Genomic DNA, 20,499 nt, shown 5'->3' on the forward strand with positions numbered 1-20,499 from the left:
CTATGAAAACATTCCCTACACCATTCCCCTAAGCTGTGAGAATGGTAGCTATAGGTACAAAAGCCCTATAACATAACATTTTCCTTCTGACCTTCTCAAGTAAGTTGAAGGGCTTGATTTTTTAGCTTCAACAGATCAATTCAATCTAGATGATGATTTCTATTTACTTTAACAAGTAACTGGGTCTATGCCTGATCTCAATGGGCATCAAGATCCTGAGTTAAAGACACTCAGGAAGAACCTGGTATGACTCTGATATTTTGTGATCAATGGACAGCATTTATATGGAGTATTTAGACAAGGTAGGCTCACAAAGACTCACCTGTGGTTAGTTATGATAGAAGGGCACCAGTGAAATTAAATATGGCCTTTCCGTTCAATGGAATACTCTGTATATCCCACCATTAAAATCACGAAGTAAAATATCTTACTCACGGAAAAACGTTCACCATGTATAAAGTGAAAAAAAGCAACTGAACAAAAGAGCATCTACAATATGACTTCAAATATATACACAAACATATATACATACATACATACTCAGAAAATACACATTCACACATATTGTTTCTTGGGCAGAAGGTATAGTTTTCTTCTTTGTACTTTTCTGTGTTTTCCAAATTATAAAACACACTATGTAATCAGGAACAAAAAAATGTACTTATTACCAAGCTAAACATACCACACAAACATAACAGGGTGCTATCATTCCTGTAAGAGAGACGGGCCTGGCTGATCTCTGTGGGGTATGAGTGAGTAGTCCATAAACATTAAACCCTTCTATTTGAAGCTTGCAGTTTTAAAAAAATAGGAAGATGGAAGAGACTCATTCTCAAGCTTACATAACAGAATCATAGTTTAAGACATTTAGATTACAATGGCCCTCTCTTCTACACATCTGTATTCACAACTGTATGGTCAGTGGCTCAGAAAGCTGTATCTTCTCTACACAGTTCTAATTTGCCAAGTTAAGGTTTTAGCTGCTCTTCGCAGACCTTCTATCTGGAAGTCACTTCCCCCTCCAGGTAGAAGTTGACCTCCAATCTATAACTGACTTAGGATAAATAACTGATCAATGAAGTATTCTAAACTAATGCTTTCAGGGGCAGGCATGGGAATCCATGTAGCAATTCACAAGTCAAATTCCTATCAGCAGCTGGCTACCCTTTTCTTCAAAATACGCAAAGAACACACTGCCTCTTTTAAGCCCTCCAAAATAAACTGTTTCCTAAACAGAACAAAGAAACAGACTCAATTTTGAACAGCAGAGTTGTTCTTTCAAAGGTCTTGGACAGCAATCCATATTCTGAATTATTCCACAACCCTTCAAAATATAGACTTGGGTTAGAGAAGAGCTGTGGCCTTAGAGTAAGTAGGAAGCCTGGCCTTGGAAGGATGGCCCATCACTGCTTCATCTGTAAGTCTGAGCAGGTTCCTTCTTACCATTACTAAACTGGGCCTCCTAACACCCAACCTTGCAGGGCTGCTGGAAAGCTTCAGTGAAACCACCCACGTTATTTCCCAGGTCACCCAACAATGAGCTACTAACTCCTGGAAAACATGCATTCATTCATAAAATACTTTGTGACTCTCCAAACTGTCAGAAAGAAAACTGACTTGGCTGCATTTCAGGTAAATACTGCAACACTGAGTGTTACCTGTATTACGGATGGACCTTAAAGCAACATTTTCACATCAAAAATTTTTTAAATAATTCCTAAAAAAATGTATCAAATACATTTTAAAAACTTTTCTACCTGGAATGCCATCAATTTATGATTTAAAAAAAAAAAGAAGAAGAAGAAAAGAAAAAGAAAATGAAGAATCAGCCAAGAGGGCTGGACAGGGTCACAGAAAAGCAAAGGGACCTGAGATTAAAAGAACTGTCTTGAAACAGAAATGAGTGCCTAACTGATAACAGGTAAAAAGGCCTGTGGCAGTGTGATACTCTGTGGAGTCTTGGATGAATCTGCCATGGTCCCTTGGGACACCAAGATTTATAAAAGAGTGGGTGTGTGTGGCTGAAGCTGTGGAGCCAAAATGTAGAGTAAGTGCCAACCTCAGCCTCTCCTTGTTGGAGGTGATTTACTAGAAACGCCACAAGTGGCCCATTTCTTTCTCCAACACTTCAAAACTGCCTACAGAACAAAGACACAATCCATGCTGTTCTTCTGGAGGGTGTCATGGCCCTAAAGATCATCCCATCATACCCAGCAACTTAGCAGCCAAGTAAGTTGGGTCACCATTAGGGAACATCTGTGTCTAAGAGTAAGGAAACGAGAGAGGAGAAGTCCCTAGTGAGACAGGGTTTTAGGTAATAACCTATAGGAGACAAAAAGATGAAAAACACTATGTTCCCCTGGGGCTAAGGGCGCTGACTAGGATCACCTACGTGAGCCCAATCAAGGGGCTTCACGTATTCAAAATACCTAGGTAACACTGGGAGGGCATTGTGGGAGAGGTAAACAAGCACAACCCAAGTCTTGGCCCTCAAGGTGCTTATATATTAGATGCAGAGAGAAGAAGGTAAGCAGTCACATTCCTCTGCTGCGTGATCTAAGCTGCACTTACATCCTAATTCTGCCACTGGTTTACTGTCAACTTCACCCCTACGCCTCAATTGCCTCAACCCTTCTAGCGCTAATGTTCACAGGTTTAATATCAAAAACAAAGCTGAAAGAAAACCACAAACAAATAAGATAATGCAAGGGCTGAGTTACATACAGAAATAACAGACGAGAGACTAATGTCTGTGACTACAAAGATCTATGTAAGGCACGTGAGCTCCACTTCTTCTCCAGGCTGGCCTGCACCGCCACCCCACCCAAACCATCCTTCCTATGGCCACTGATGACCTCCATGTTGCTTAATCTGTGATCATCTTTTGGTACTCATCTTACTTGGAGTGTCAGCAGAACTGAATCCTCTCTCCCTTTTAAAACACCATCTTCTTTTGGATTCTATGTACAACACTGGGCTGATTTTCTTCCTATTTCACTATAAAGTCTTTCTCAGTCTTCTGCCAGCACCTCCTCTTCTATCCGACCTCTTAACGGACTGAGTTCTAAGCCTCCTTCTCTTCTCACACTACAATCTCTGCCTGGGTAACCTCATCTATTACACTGACTTGCTTCCATACACACCTATGTCTCCCCAATTATCTACAACCCAGATATAAAACTACCTTCTTGGGGTTTACATTGGGATGTCTCATAGCAACGCACACTTAAAAACATCCAAATCAGAAACTTTGATCCCTGCACCCCAATCCTGTTCCTTTCCCACACTCCCCCAGTTCAGTAAATGTCACTTCTGACCACCCAGTTCCTCAGGTCCTAAATTTGAAAGTCATTCTTAACAACCCCTGCTTTTCTTTCTCACCACCCATCACCACTCCTCCCTAGAAAAACCTGGGTTTTCTCTTGATGTTTTTATTCCCTGTAAAAGTTATGTGTGGCATCATTGGTTCCTGCTCATGTAAACTACTAAAAGAAGCTCCAAACTCTAAACATCTCTGCCACCACCCAGTCCACAATCTCCTGCTTTGTCCACCTAGTGATGATATCTCACCTGGATGAATACAACAACCTCCTTACCATTCTCCTCATGCGACTTTTGCCCCCTCCTGCCTCCACTTCATCCTCTAAGTCCCTAAACAGCCTGCCAACTTCCCATAACATCATGCCCTCACCCCTCCTGTCCTCTTCCTGTCACCTTTCTAGGCTGCCATACTGGTGCACATGAATGTCCTGGCTGATGATCTCAAGAACATCAACGATGCTAAAGAGATGCAAACACCAGGTTCTTACTAGACTGTGCTCCAAAGTCATCATCCAGTTTCTAACAGTAATAATGAAGAATGGTTACAGTGGCGAATTTGAAATCACTGATGACCACAGAGCTGGAAAAATTATTGTGAGCCACATGGGCAGGTTAAACAAGTGTGTAGTGGCCAGTCCCAGATTTGATGTGCAACTCAAAGATCTAAAAAATGGCAGACTGCCTGTTTGGTTTCATTATACTGACAACCTCAGCTGGTATCATGGACCAAGAAGCAGCAAAACAAAAATACAGGAAAGACAATCCCAAGATTCTTTTCCTAGGGATGTAACATACACATGCAAATAAAAAGCCTCAATGGACAAAGGGAAAAAAGAAAAAGAAAATGCATCAGCTTATCGGTTCCTTAGAGAGGCCATCCCTAACAGTTCTCCTCCAAACAAACGGTTTTCCCATTTTCTCTCTAACAACACTCTTTTCTGCTGGAGAGGTGGTTTCCACACTGGCAATTGGAAGGGATTGCCTGGGTCAAATCCCAACTCCACTGTGGGACCTTGGGGCAAGTCACTTAATCTAAACTTTGGTATCCTTATCTGTAAAATGAGGTAAATATTCTCTGCAAAGACAGGGTTTTATGAAGATTAAATGAATAAATACACGTAAAGTCCTTACAATATAGTGCCTGGCCCAAAGACTGAGTGTTCATAAACACTAGCTATTAGGATGCTCCTTCACGGAACTTACCATAATTGGCAATGATATATGCATTATTTTCTTTGTTTATGCTCTCCCTCCCCACTATACTGTGTCAGCTCCAGTTCCAGTATGGCCACTAATGCTTTTGCCCGCCTCCCCCCGCCCCGCCCTGGTTCTTGGCTTCCCCGCTTCTTCAATGAAAGGGATGACTGGGTGACCTCTCAGGTACCTTACAGTTCTAATCTCTAACAGACTAAAGAGGCCTCTTGCAGAGAAGTCATGAGAGGTAAGGTTAGAGACTGCGGGCAGCTTTGAAAACGTCTGAGAAGATGACGTCTTATAAGACATAACAGAAGGGAAACTGGGATTTTCTGAGCAGAGACCAACTTAGTCACAATAAAGCAGCATGCAGGCCAAGGAAGGCAGAGAGGGCCTAGAGGCAAAGAGCCCTCAGGAAGCTCCTACAGGAGTGCTAGGGGGAGGGGAGATGCACCCAGACCAGAAGCACAGTCACTGACCAGTTTCTGGTGACTGGTCACCAAGATAATCATCAGTTTTTTTAATCTTCAGTTTTAGGTCTGGGTGCTTGCGAGAACGGTGGTCCCACTGAGACAAACAAGTTTCTCTTAGGAAACTTTCTTGTAGGAAAGACAGAAAGACAAGAGTTTGCTTTCAGATACCAGAACCCTGAGGCAATGCTGAACAAGGGAGAAAGCACTACAAGGACCTTCCCTGCCAATCTTCAGCCCAGCTCACTGAACCAATCTTAGGGCCCTCACTTCCCCTACACATTACAAATAAGATGTGCCCTCTTTCTCCCTGTCCCTGATCTGTGCCACCTGCGGACCCCTCCCCCATAGCTCTTCCCTCAAAAAAACCTATCAGACCTATCAAAACGTCCCCCTCCACGCAGGCTTTCTGGATTACACCTCTTTCAGCTTCTTCGTACTTCCTATTTTAGTGCCTGATTAACATGGCAATTTAAAACATCAACTATCAGTACTTCCCTGGTGGTCCAGTGGGTAACAACACTCTGTGCTCCCCAAGTAGGGGGCCCGGGTTTGATCCCTCGTCGGGAAACTAGATCCCACATGCAGCAACTAAGAGTTCACATGCTGCAACTAAGATTGGCCCGCATGCCGCAACTAAGACCTGGCAGCAACCTAAATAAATAAATGAATGAATGAATGAATAAATATTTTGTAAAAATCAACTATCAGTATCTTATATAAGTCAGATGTTCCACCTCCCCAACAAAACTGGGACCTCTTCTGGGCAGGAACAGAATCAGGTACTTCTTTTGGATCTTTCTCCTTCCACGCCTTGAGCCCACAGCAGTGACAGCCCCTCAGTGGTTGCAGGCTCAAGGATCTCGCTATGCTCACTGATCCTGACAGAGCCAGGCCCCCTGGCTCTCAGTGGGAAGACCACGTGGCTCCTAGCCCAGCCCCAACTGGGTCTGCTCCAGGCACCTGGTACATGTCCATGGTCAGTGTTGCAGTGGCAAGGGCAGGGCATTTGCAGTCAGTTTGATGAGTGATATGGTAGAAGGCCACAATCCTGCCTTACTGGCTGACAGCACAGGAGTAAACTGATTCATCAGCAGCATCTGCTGTTTTGATAAGACTGATTTTAACAATACAATTAAATGACCTCTGATTGCTCAACAGTGATACCTGGGTTGCTCCCACACAAGCACAGCTTTGTTCTAGCTGGTGAACAGTCCCTTTCTCAGGGAAGTATTGTCAAACTCATTTAAGGCAGAAAAGTAATCCAACAGGAAGTCTTTGGAAAACAAGATATCTCCCAGAAGAAATCAAAAAATAAAAACAAAACATCTTTCTATATCACAGCAGGACCTAAAAATGTTGCTATGGGAACCAGAGATGAGTTTGGCACCTACTAACTGTGACGTGACTCCGTGTGGCCACATCAAGCCCATGATCTCAGTCTGGTTCAGTGTCCTTCTGTAAAATTCAGTGGACTAATTATAGTGAATTAGTTAGAATGGCCCTTCCCAGTCTGGATCAGAAGGGCAATATGATGGAAAATTATCTGCAAAACAGGGGAGAGGATTATTGCTTTGTTTTATTTAAAAGGATGTAGAGAAAAGAGCAAAACACAGAGAGCTCAGAGCCAGGGTGAGCTCTAGTGGGCCACATCCCTCCTGAGGTCAGAGAGCCACTGGTCACCACCTGGCCACAGAAATGTGAGTGCAGCGTTGTATTTGCTGCTCGGAAGAGCTGATAAAGAGTTGATAAAGCCACTTCATCAGGCACCCAAGGTCCGTATTTCAAAACAACTGAATGCAAGATTCTATGTCATGGCCCTAATGCGCCAAAACTCTATTGACAAAACTCTTGCTGTGCAAACCTAAGCACGATTGATGATGGCTGTACTGCAACAACGGAGCGGCATACCAAAGGAAAACAGAACCAGAACAGAAAACAAGACCAAAATGCTTTTAAGTGATTACTTAAGGTCTCCTTTAAATTATTTTCCGTAATTATCGAGCCAGCAGTCCACTGTTATTAATTCATATTCAGCCTCTTTAAGCGGTACCAGCAACGCAGGCTGAAAACAAATGCCTCGGTAATTTCCTAACTTTTGAGTGTTATTTTCTTGTCAGTTAAATTTAAAGCAGCCCATTTGTGACCACATTATACCAAGTTAATCTCATCTAAAGTGCTTCACAAACCCTAACAGCTACACTAAGGTTTTATACTAATTGAAAGCAATTTACATAAATGAAATTTATGTCAATGCATCTCATGACAAATTTTTTATTTTATAATAATTATAGTACTTATATGATAACATCTGTTGATATTCACAGTCTAAACCTGGCAAAGATTTAAACCCACAACATTTTCCATGCAGCACGTACATTATCTGTGAAAAGCAATAAAAAAAAGCAATGAATGCATTAATCATACCAATATCATCTGCAAAGCATAAATCTGAAATACCTTTCACGTCAGCTCAAACTGCTTTTTATTTTTTACACACCTGATTCTACGCCATCTGTAAAAGGGCAAGACAAAGACTTTTGAGGAAATTATACTTCTTGGCTGTTTGACTTTTACAAAATACTCAGGTGAAGTTGTGTAAACAGAAGATTTACTATACGACTAAGAAAAAACGATGCAGTTAAAAGTCCGTTTTTATTAAAGGACGGTGTAATGACCACGGCATTTTCACATTGCAGTGTGATGTCATATTTGCATTTTTACACCTGTTTTACATTTCCCCTCGTCTATCTATCACATGTGCTTTTACAAATACACATCAGGTCTAAACCTATTCTATGACATAAACAGCAGAAGCAAGACTCCGAATGATAAAATTTTAGGTTCTAATTTCCCCACCCTGGCGGACACCAAACCAACGTCCCAGCCACCACCTGACAACATCAGTGTGTCCTGCCCGGGCCTCCCCGGGACTCCAGGAATAACTTCAAAGTGAAAACCAACATGAACACACCACATAGATATTCTTACTAGCTTCCCAAATTTTCGGAAAAGATCACTGAAAGGTCACGTCTCTACTCTCTATTCCAATGACAACTCTGAACTAGAAATCTTTCTCAGGTTTCTAGTTGGATAACAAAGCCCATCAGTGGGCACATGTTAAGAGCAAGCTACTGGTGTGATAATCAGACAAGTTTTCACTTTACCTGGCTCCCAGACACCCAAATATTAGCTAAACTTTGAAAGCAAAATGACACTTTCTAAGCTACATGATGCCGAAGCCTTAGGAACATCCTCACTGGGAGTTTCTCTACCCTCGCCAGGCAGTGAATATCCACCTTCAAGAGTGCTCAGATGTGACATTTATATTACTGCATTACTGACTCATAACTTTGATGTGCACCAAGATTTGGTACACAACAATGAACAATGAAACCTGAACTAATTCGTTCACAAGGAGAGCGCCTGAGACCTCCACCCATGTCCTGCGAGGATCGTTAAGATTTTCATTAACAGTTGTCTGTCTTCTGGTATCAACAAGCCTTTGACTTCACTAAGTGTTTCAAAATGTTAACCATAAGCCTATTATCAAATTCCTCAATAAAACGTCTTTACAAAGTAAGTCAGCGACAGTAACTTTCAACTGCTCTACAGCAGGAGCTCTGGGCACAGGAATAAAAGTCATTTTACAAACCCCAAACTCACATATGGTACTACTGATGCTAGACACACAGAACCCCCCACTCCTCCTTTACCATCACCATCACCACCACCACCACCACCACCACCACCGCAGCCTAGGCCATTCAGAAGGTCCCTCCCCATTCCAGTGCCAGAAATCTTTTAATGGCAGCAGTTACATTAACCAAAATGTGATGAACAAGTTATAGCACAAATAGAGCTTGGACCCTGCCCTGCGAGAGATACTCAACTTGGACAAGCTATTAGACTGAACCATGTAAAAGAGCCATTTTTGTAGGTCAAATCTGGCTGAACATCAGCCAGCTCACAAGATTCCATCTAACAAAATCAAATGTCCTGCAGGCAGGCCCACCTAGGAGCTCCTCCAGGAATGCTAAGAATTACAGTTCTTTCTCACAAAGCTCAGTTCCACTTTCATGAATCAAACCTGCTCTCCATTACCGAGTGGAAACTCCTTATCTCCTCCACTCGGAACTCTTCATTCACCCAAAAGGTACCAAACTAGGTCAGCTGCCCCACCCCCACTCTTACCTATTCCTGATACTAAGTTTGTTTCCATGCTGAACAAGGGTGGTCCAGTATCCAGGAATGAGAGACTGTGGACAGCCTTCCCAGGGGTCTGTGATGCCGCCTGGGCCACCTGGGCTCCTGTCCTGGAGGGCTCTGGAGTAGCTGTTGCTTGGGTTCCAAAACCTCACCTTCTGCACCTGCTTCCAAAGCATAAAATTTACTCGGATTTTGTAAGCTTCCCACTTGTCCCCACATGACAATGCCTAACAAAATGTATCTTTATGGAAAGCTCACACCCACATTTCTAACTGACATTTTGTTCTTTCAACACAGTCACCATGCAGTTGCCAAACACCTAAGAATACGTTTACACGTCACTCAGAGGCCTCTCCCTCCTTATGTCTACAAGAACAGAAAAAAAGCAAAACTCCTTTACAAATGCCAACCCCACCCTGAGTCCAAGTACTCCAAGTGTCGAAACTTCCTGCCTCAGCCCTGGCACTGCCGTGCTCAGAATACTCATGGAGTCTTACCATTACCTTTGCACCGCCACCGAGGAAAGACAGTGGCCTGATAGCAACCAAAACCCACAGCCACTTCATCCACCTACGCCATTAGGATCCCTTAGGAATTTTCACATTTATAATAGGTAAGTATTTGCACCAATCTGAGCTACCAAATGCAGGCAGACTATTTGGAACTAACCATATCTTGGAATAAAACCTCTAAGAGGAAAGAAGTCCAAATATATTTTACTAGCTACTTCTTATAGTAAAATCTAGAATAATCCAAAGCTTTGAGAAGTAGGTTTTTCAACCAGGGTCAATGAAAATGTTTCTAAAACGTATGGTTCAATTTCTATAGCAATAAAAGAAATGAATTCTAAAGCAAACTTATAACACCATTTTATACACCCTACATAAGTAAACCATTTAAAAATGGTACAGTCACTAGGGAAAACTGTTTGGAACTTCCTCAAAAAAACTAAAAATAGAGTTGTCATATGATCCTACAATCCCACTCCTGAGCATATATCAGGACAAAACTATAATTCAAAAAGATACATGCACCCCAATATTCATTACAGCACCATTTACAGTAGCCAAGACATGGGAACAACCTAAATGTCCAGTGACAGATGAACAGATAAAGAAGATATGGTGCATATATGCGATGGAATATTACTCAGCCATTAAAAGGGATGAAATCATGCCATTTGCAGCAACATGGATGGACCTAGAGATTGTCATACGAAGTGAAGTCAGAAAGAGAAAGACAGATATCATATGATATCACTTATATGAGGAAACTAAAATATGACACAAATGAACCTGTCCATGAAATGGACTCACAGACATAGAGAACAGACTTGTGGCTGCCAAGGGGGAAGGGGGTGTGAGAGGGATGGACTGGGTGTTTGTGATTAGTAGACACAAACTATTACATGGAGAGTGTATAAACAACAAGCTCCTACTGTATAACACAGGGAACGATCCTGTGATAAACCATAATAGAAAAGAATTTGAAAAAGAATGTGTGTGTGTGTGTGTGTGTGTGTGTACATGCGTACACTCTGGCTGTAGAATTCATAGATGTTTTAATATAACCGGAGTGTGGATAATTTCTGACTCACGTGTGTGTGTGTGTGTGTGTGTGTGTGTGTGTGTGTGTGTGTGTGTGTGTGTGTGTAGCTGAATCACATCCAATCTAACAGCAGGTCTTGACTGTTCTATCTTCAAAATAAATGAGAAATCCTGCATTTCTCTCCACATTCCATTGCTACCACCACAGTTTCCCATCATCTCTTGCCTAGCCTATCACATGGCAACTTATACATTCTGCTTGCTGCCACTCTTGCTCTTCTACCATCTGTTGAGCATAAACCAAATCATGGCACGTCTCTGCCTGAAATCCTCCAAGAGCTTTCCTTCACAGAGTAAAATCCAAAGTCCTCACACAACAACAAGGCTCCAGTGCTCTGGCCCCTCCCTCTCTTTAGCCTCTTCTCCTTTCTGCCCCCTCCAGGACACTGGCTTCCTGGCTCTTCCTCAATCACACCAAGATCCCTCCTGCTCCAGGAATTTGGTACTTGCTGTCTCTCTACCTGGAATGCTCTTCCTTCGGGTCTTCATATGCTGAGCTCCCTCACACTACTGAGGTCTCAGAGAGGGGGCTGGAAAGGCCTCCCAAGAGAGGCCTTTTCAGCCCCCTCCATCACTCGCCATCCCAATATTCTACTTTATTCTCCCTCATGACTTAATCACTACATGAAATTGTATTATCTGTTCATTTGTTTATTGTCTATCTTCTGCACTGAAATGGGAGCTACATGAGCTTAGAATAGTGCCTGGCACAGAGAAGGTGCTTAATAAACATTTGTTAATGAATATTACTTTTACAATAAAAATTAAACTACTCTTTAAAAATTTAACTGCTTGTACAATTGCCACATTGTGAATAAACTGTACATATGGAGAAAGACTAGAAGAGAACAGGAAAAAAGATGGAAGTAGTTGCAATGGAAAAAAATTTTTTATTTACACCATCCTATTTTAATGTTTTATATCATTGCTTTATAATTTTAAAAAATACCTTTTCTGTATTGAAAAATAGAATAAGTGAAAGATAAGTGAGGATCTATCAGTGCCAGCCATCACTCTAAACATTAGTTGTGAAAAATGGAAAGGCAGTCCCGACACCTGGGAACTGGCCTAGACTATCACCTAGGCCTCCAAGTTACTAAAAGCCAGCCCAGCACTCACACCTAGGCCTTGGTGTTATATATCAACAGCAACATCACACAAGGCCACTCTGTGACCATGAAGGATTAAGACAAAAATAAAACCACTCTCGTAATGATTACTGTAATCATGACAATAACGTAATGTAATGAGAAGTACCACAGACATCACTCTGCAATGATATCCCAACACAAACAAAACATGCACATTGTCCAAAACACAAAATACCAAACACCCCCCTCTTCTGGCTAATGAGTGACTGCAGCTTCTTTACCAATTTCAGCTTTGGCCCTACTTTAGTCCATTCTCCCTAAAGGTAAGCTTTATTAAAACAGTGAATCATAGAACCCATTTTCTGACAGCATCCAACCCAGGGCAAAGCCCTGATCCTTAAAGAGTCCAAAATCACTAACAGCAGCCCAAATCCTGTAGTAAGTCTTTCCAACACGGTCTTCCTGAGATGCCCCACAGTTCCCTAGGGTGTGCACTCTCCCTCACTGCAACAAGCAATAAGCCCAACTTGTTCAGCTATTGGTATGTTTCTGGTAGTCTTTGGCTGGTGCGCACTGACACGTGTCATGACACAAGTCACCACTACAGGCCATTACATGCAGACATCATAGGAGCCTGGCTGGAAAACCAACCCCAGGATATGATCTCAGTTCTGGTTCCCTGAATATGTTCCCCGATATCAGCTGATTTTCTTGTTGTCTGACTCTTTCTCCTAAAAGGTGAGTAAGGGGGGGTTGGGAAAGTCAAGTTAACTAAATGCCCTGGTGAATAATGTTACAATTAATCAAGGATGCCCTGCACACCTTCCCTTCCCCCATTTCTGAAAGTACCCTGAGCACAAGGTTAGAGTGGGGCTGGACGACTGACTCATGGGCAGAGCCTGAGGCAACACTACTCAAGTACTTTAAGCCACATGTTCAAGCCCAATAAATTAGCTCGGGCTTAAAGAAGTCAGGCTGTACACATGTAAGAATTTTAATAAGCTTGGAAAATGCTACCTAGAGCTTATGCACACGCTTACTGTACCAATGGGATTCCCTGCCACCAGCCACAGAGTGCTAAGCCCCTGACAAGAGCCGTCGAGCACATGGGGCAACAGGGACAAGGAGTCAGCTTGGTCCAGGTTTCCTCAGGAGTTGGAGACACAGCAGAAGGCTGGCAGCCAGATGGATGGAGAGCAGAATAGGGCATGCAGCACAGTGGAGCCAACGGCATTTACTAGGAAAACATGTCGAAGATTTCTTTGGTGGAAATCTGGTCCTCACACACCCTTCCAGAAACTAGCAAACACTGTAATCAATGTCTGCATTTATCAAATGCTTGTTTGTACCCAGAACTGTGTTAGGTACAATAGACAGTTATTTAAGCAAACATGGTCTCTGCCTTCTAGATGCTGACACCTAATATAAATAAAAACAATAAATCTGTCCAGAGGATTACCAAACCAACAGAACAAACATGGACTAGTCTAAAGCACTGACCTTACAGAAATGCCGTGGAGCAAGGACTAAAGGGTAAGTCATGGGAGATGACTCTCTAAACAGGGTGGGGCCCTAACAGAGCAGTTCCCCTGTCAAGGCTGACTCTCCAAGGTGGGGGCCAGCTTTTAAGAGAAGCTTCAAGGGCTGGCTATTGGGCTTGGGGAAAATGAGCCAATTAGAGAAGAGGGTGCAGCTTGGGAGATGATTTACAGACAGAAATGCAACTATAAGGAGAAAGAAAACTTACCAACCAACCAAGAAAAGCAGGGGAAATCGGTCAAGCAGGTGTATGTTTCTCAACCATTTTTACTCATGCCCCCTTCTGATAAAGATAAAAAGCTCACACTCTCTGTTACTGTTATTTAAAATTTGAAAGGAAATTAAATATCCTAACCAACACCAAATCAGAGCAATAGTGGTTTCAGAATTTGATTTTCCAAATCACATAAATCACCCTCTTCCCCTAGAGCTGAGAATCACCCAGTTGGGTGGTAGCAACTGTCAACAAGGAAGGAGTAAGTATCACTGAATTCTTAAGGGAGAAAGGATTTGGATCCTGGATCCACAGGGCACCAGACAACCAGCAGTATTAGAAAGAGTTACAGCCTAAGGTGACAAAAATAGACCATAGCACAAAGGAGAATATGTTAACAATTACCTGATTAAAATTTTTGAAAGAGAATTCTTTGTAGATGGCATCTCTCTCACTTAATTCCGACCATCCTGCTGCTTTAAGGTCAAGTATAACTTGGTTCCTCTCCTCTGCTGTCGACCAGTGAGTATCTGCTGACTATGAAAAGAACACATTTAATATCTGAAATGTAGAGCTTTGGTTAAATTCAAATAAATTTAAAGCTCTTTACCTTATATAGAGATGTAGAAAAACAGCCTAAAGGGCAACAATTTCTAACCATCTTTGATTCTGTTATTCTCAAAATACAAACTTCTCAAAAAACAGACAAAAACAAGGATAGCCGGGTACAAAATAAGCTGCCTCCATGGTATGTGGGCTTATCACCCCTTATATATGCCTCAAACTTTACAATTCAGCTTCTCTGGTTTATTACAGAAACAGCTGAGATTGACCATTAGTCCATCTTACAAAAGATCATCACCAATGGCCAGCAATCCAGGACTTGGGTAACTGCAACAAACACACCCACTCAAAGAAACCCTGCAAATCCATGGGCGGAACCAGGATTAGAACTCAAGGCTCTAAACTCCTGGTCTACTGCTCTTTGGATGGTCCCACAGCATCTTAGGTAGCCTTCAGTCCTTACTCACACAGGTCTCAACTATCTGGGTTCACCATTACCTTTCAATTCTAATGAAAACCAATCCTCAGGGGAAAACAAATGCACATTTACAGGGGATTTTGTATAATAACTTCTGGGTGTCCACAGACCCTCTGGACTACAGGTAAAAGCCCTTGCTTTAGTGGAGTGAGTTTTCTCAGAAACACCAGCAACACAAACACCCTCTATCCTGTTCCTACTCATCCTGGTGATGACATTGCCAAACCCAGAGTTCTGTTGGTTAACACGCCCACACTTCTCATGCAATTTGCTTTTTCACTGAAAGAACCCTATGCAGCATGTCAGGTAGAAGAAAAGGACACTCCAGGAGAAGTCAGAAGAGCTGTGTTCTCATTCTGGCATAAGTGCCTGCCAGTACCTCCTGTCTTACCCATATGCAGGGCTACTATCGGCTCAGGTGAAGGAGGGACTGGCACTCAGAAAGACTGAACTAATGTGAGGGTTCCTTATCAGCGGGGGATGAACTGGATCCTCTGCCATGAAACTTCAACTCATTCCCACTCTAGAAATCCTAAAACCCATTATCACTGACATCAATGTAATTAAGAAGGCAAAGTAGGTGAACTTAAAAACAACTTATTCTACAAAGAGGAGAAAAGGATGCTAACGAGCCAATTTTCTAGTTTCTCTTCCTCGCTAGGCCAGCTACCCTTCCCTGCAATTAACAGAAGAGAAAGTGAAACTACCTCTTAATTAAATAAAAACATTTAAAGGCTTGTTATTAAAAACCATTTACTATTAAGAACCAAAGTATGTATCCATTAGTTTTACAACGACAGCTCCGAAAAATTTCACACAAAGACCTACTAAAGGAAATAAGCTAAAGTTTTTATTAAACATTTAAATATTTTAACTCAACTGAGACTACTCTGGAATCACTAAGTAGCTGCAAAGAAAACTATTAACCATGCTGTGGGTAATGCAGCAGTCACTCGAAGTCTGTGGAGCACACTCGGAACTGTTTTCCTCTGTCCTCTCCACCATCCACAACCCCAGTGAGGTCAATGACATGCACTCTGTGCTCACCAGATGCCTGCCTAGGGACAGGGACCATGTCCAGGTCTGTGAAATGGAGTCACCTCACCTACATAATACAAATGGTCCCCTTGGGGACATACCCTCTGCAGAACCGCTTGTGGTGGACTTTCTTTTTTCCTGTGGGAGCTGTGGGGAGCGACAGGAGAAAGCATAGGATTTGAAGAGCAGTTTTGATTCGAAGCCTAGCTTTGTTACTTTCACCTGTGCTATCAGCCTCTCCTGACAGCAGTGTTCTAGAGTGGGGATGTTACAGTGTCCACCTGTCAAGATTTTTGAAAGGCTTAAAAAGATTTTAAGTGTGAAGGCACCCACTCCAATCGCGTCTGTGTATTCATTCCTCCCCAAACCCCACAATTTTACTTCACCACCAGCGCCCTAGACAGAGGTATGCCTTGGGACACGCCTAGGTAAGAACTCATCTTGTGTTCTCACCTCAATGGCCACGAAACAGAGCACTCATCTGCTCCATCATCGAGCGATTTTACATGTCTTCTATTAAGTAATTTCAAACTTGCCAAAAGGGCTCTAACAAGCAACGTAAGAAAATGAAGAGGTGAGTTGAATGCAATATTCTCCCACTAGGTGGTGCTGCAAGTCAAAACGTTCCCTCGAGTTAACTCACCCCCAATGCGTTACTCTCTCAAGCAGGGAAACGGCCGAGACGCCCCTCGGGGGAGGAAAGAATCAATGCGCGACAAAGAAAATCGTTTATCGGTAATCACTCCAGAAAAATTACCACCACGGCAGGTGAGTTAATTCACCATTCAGGGCCCCGTGCTCAGGGAGCGAGCCGAGACGGAGACGGTGCCTGCTCTCACCGAGCGCACAACCTAGAGGACCCAACAGCACCTTCAGCCACATCAAGGGTCCCTAACCGTGAAATAGTTTCACAACTGCTTTTCATATTCACTTTTTTTTTTTAAACGAAAACCGTCCTGGTTTGCTTCCCGGTTGGCAATTCCGTAGACTACGACGCAACTCTAAGCCCAGTGAAAACTAGACGATGCTGCGGCCACCCCTGACTCAGACCAGCGCGTCGGGCAGGTGTCGGCTGCCCACACGCGGCCACCCAGAGCCCGAGCCCGAGCCCGAGCCCGAAGGCCCGGCCCACTTCGGGGCCCGCCGCGATCCCTCTGCCCCTCGGCCGGCACGGCGGGGCCTCGCCCTCCTCCCGCACCGCAGGCCCTCGGCACTCACCATGGCCGCCAGGCTCGGGCCCCGACCCCGCAGCGCCCGGAACCAGTGCCGCGGCGCCCCCAGCGCCGCCGCCATAGCGCCCGGCCGAGGGCTGCCCGGCGCGCTGCCTGCCCGCCTCTCCGCCGGCCGGCCCCGAGCCCGGGGCCACGCGGGCAGCTCGCAGCCGCCGCCCAGACCTTCTCGGGCAGCCCGGCCCCGCCGCGCAGGCCCCGCCGCGCAGCGGCCCCGGAAGGCCCCCCAGACGGTTCCACGGCCGGCAACGCTGCCGGCAGCCAGGCGGACGCGCGGCCGCCCCCGCAGGGCCCCGCAGGCCCGGGTGCGGTCAGCCCCGGCTCTGCGGGCCTTCCGCGTCGTCCCGGCGCCGGGGCCGGGTTTCCCGCCGAGGCGCTGCGGGTGGACCTCCTGTTCGCTCTTCGGGTTGTCGCCGACGGTCTGACCGCGCTGGACTCGCTTCTGGGCGGTGCGGGGAACAGTCCGCGCGGGCCGGAGGATGTCGCGGGCAAGGACAGGAAGAGATGAGCTGTGGAGGAGCGGGGGGTGGTGGGGGGCTGCTTCCCTCTGCCCGCCGTTGCGGGTCAGTGAACGATCGTGATCCACATCAGGGCCTTATAAGTCAGGGAGCCGCCGGTCGGAATGTGAGCTCTGCTGCGTTATTGCCTAGCTGCCAGTGTCCTGTGCAAACTGCCTCATCTGTCTTTGCCTAGATAAAATAATTTGGAAAACCTAGCTCATAGTGCACTCTAAAAGGTAGCACACGCGCAGTGCACAGTAGGCACCTCGGAGATATATGTGGCCAGATTTAGATAAATTTTTTTATATTTTTTATTTTTTTGGACAAAAGGGGTATTCTTTTATATATTTCTATTAGTATTTTATTCTCTTATTCCTTTTTTGCCTTTTTTTCTTTTTGAGATGATTCACATAGCATAAAATTATAGTCACCAGTGTCTTTGCTGAATAGTTTAAGCAAATTAATAATATAAACAGTTTTGCAGAGGACATAACAATACACTCAACAATATTTTTTTTTAAACACTGAGAGTCCATTTAAGTTCAGCTTAGCAGTTGCTAGCATTTGGTTCTGTTTCCCATATAGACTTGGAAAAAAATAAAGCCCTTTTTACCGAAAATAGCCTGAAATTCAGATTTATGGCTTAACCCATCTTCTTTGCTTTTGCCCACTTGATGAAAACTCAGCAGAGGAATCTTCCTGTAGACCTTGATGTCACTGGTCTCAAAGCATTTATCTAACACATTCTGGTTTCCTTTGCCTGATGCCTTAGGTGGATAGAGACAAGGGCTAGAATTAAACACTGTATTTCCAATATTTATTTTGGGTGTTTAGGATCATGAAAAATGCTCTACAAACTTACTCATTAAAGTGAGAACTGAGAAATGAACTGGTGGTTGTAACAAGTTGGAGACCCCTCATCATTTTAGTAGTTTGCGTTCATCATTTTCCTCCCCTAACACCACTGTAGGAGACTGTGGCATGTCAGCTCTAGTCATGAAAGCAGCAGCAGCAGGATGCTGGTTAGGGCCCAGGGGCAGTGGTGTCCAGCAATAGGGGCTGTGAATGCCCTGCCCTCACGTGTAGCTCCCTTAGTAGTATTTAAGTCCCTTAGCAAAGATTTACTGGGCATGTCCTCTGTAATGGACACTGTTGAGAAAAGCAGTCTCCTGCTCACAGTCTTTCACGTAAGAATAGACCTTGGACCTGGAACACTTCCTTACGGAGAAAAAGAGCCCACACAGCCTGTGCCAGGCTTATCAGCCTATGAAGGTATCTTTCCCTGTTTCAGACTGAACGTGTGCTCCTTTGTTCTGCTTAAGCATGGATGTCAGTGACCCTGGGGCACACCCTGCTATGTGGGTGCTCTTCAGCCATAGGCTGGGGGTGAGGGACACCCATGAGCCATGAGGGACCTATGCATACTACTGGGGCTGATCTTGCTATCTCTTCTCCATGTGAATAAAAACGCTGTTCCATCCAGTGCTTGCCCATGTTGTTTTCCTGGGCAACTCTGACACCAAGAAGCCATGGACAGAAGTGTTTGGACTTCTGTCCCTGGTGGCTGGCACTGTGATGATGCTTGCTGTCCTCCACGTAGCCGCAGTCCCCTCCTGGCACTGGTTCCTGGGATGGTTGAGCTGGTCTTGGACCACTTCCTTCCCCCTTTCTCAACACCAGTGCTTCCCGGCTGACCCTCTACGCTTGAACCTCCCCTCCAGGGAACAGCCATGCTCCACATTTCCCTCCAGGGGAATGTCTGTAGCTTGTCTCAGCTAAGTTTCAGAAGCAAAGCGGTGGATATGTTGGTCATCCTGGGAGCCTTTCCTCACCCTCCAGACTAGAGTAGGGCCCCATTAGATATCAAACAATATGAATATTCCTGTATCTTCGATAGGATAACTCCCACTCTGGGAATCTATCCCCAAGAAAATAAGACTGTGTACACAACCATAAATCCAGCAAAAGAGAACAGGTTAGGTAAGTAATGCTGAATCTATTCAAAGGCCTATTATGTAGCCATGGTTAGGAAAACTGTTACCAACAGTGAAATATTTATCATTTGTTAAGCAAAAGAAGAAGAAGAAGAAGAAAAGACACTATATCATGACTACAAGTATGGGAAACACACATAAGAAAAAGACAGGACTGCTATGCATATGATGGTTACCTGAGCCATGGCACAGAGGCAGGACGTGGTACCAACCCACATAGTGGCTCTGGAGTCAGAATGCTTAGGTTTGAGGCTGGATTCCACCACTGGAAGCTGTATAGCCAAGAGCAAGTTATTGAGGGCCTCACATTTACTCATTTTATAGTGGTGTCAAACTCAGCTATTTCACAGATTAATGAAACGGTATATGTCAAGCACTTAAAACATACCTGGCACACATAGTAATACTCAAATGTTAGTTATTATTATAAGAGATGGAATTATTAGAGCTTTTTTCCTTATAAGTACAGATAAACATACACTCGAAGGTTCAAATCCCAGCTTCATCATCCTACTATGTATGTAACCTAGTTAAGTTACTTAACCTCAATATGCCTGTTTGCTCATTTGTAAAATGGAAGTAATAATGGTACTACCCTGAGTATGTGCTATGGTCCCCTCCTGCCAGTGACTACCCCAGCCAGAGCTGTCCACAGCATGACACATAACATTGTAAACTCCTATCCAATGTTACACTCAGAAGGAGACTCATCTAAGGTTCTATTTTCATAGAATTTAGGATGCCTTATGAACTATTCTATCTAAAGCTCTGGAAACGAAAGTAGTTTATCATTATGTAGTCAGCTGTCATACCTGAATTTAAGGGATCTTTTAGAAACAGCTTTTCAAAAAGTTTATGTAAGTTACATGTTGCCTCTTTTCTACATGTGTCCTAAACTAGACTAGAATCAACTTGTGGGCAACAACAGTACTTTATATTTCTTTTCGTTCTCACTAAACCTAGCACAATGCCAAGAACATTTTAAGGTTCAATTAAGGCATGCTAATTAATAGCTGCCTTACCAGAAACAACTTCTTAAACCAGTTCAAAT

General features: G+C 43.9%; 1 protein-coding gene across 5 annotated transcripts in view; it reads right to left on the reverse strand.

The window, feature by feature from the left end:
- Window positions 1-19,855, reverse strand: part of PCBD2 (pterin-4 alpha-carbinolamine dehydratase 2) — a 46,544-nt gene extending 26,689 nt beyond the window's left edge. For 2 of the 5 annotated variants that reach the window (XM_057734636.1, XM_057734646.1), the window contains exon 1: window positions 14,051-14,182. Coding sequence is in view for 2 of the 5 variants with exons in the window: in XM_057734625.1 (XP_057590608.1) it covers window positions 14,051-14,182; window positions 19,625-19,765 (273 nt within the window). In the remaining 3 variants the exon portion in view is untranslated. Of the gene's footprint in view, window positions 1-9,179; window positions 9,354-14,050; window positions 14,183-16,943; window positions 17,171-19,624 lie in introns of those variants that run through there. The other 3 variants (XM_057734625.1, XM_057734627.1, XM_057734655.1) reach the window with 3 other exon arrangements.
- Window positions 19,856-20,499: the final 644 nt, after the last annotated feature.

The sequence above is a fragment of the Hippopotamus amphibius genome, chromosome 1 (assembly GCF_030028045.1).
Source record: "Hippopotamus amphibius kiboko isolate mHipAmp2 chromosome 1, mHipAmp2.hap2, whole genome shotgun sequence".
Taxonomy (NCBI): Eukaryota; Metazoa; Chordata; class Mammalia; order Artiodactyla; family Hippopotamidae; genus Hippopotamus; species Hippopotamus amphibius.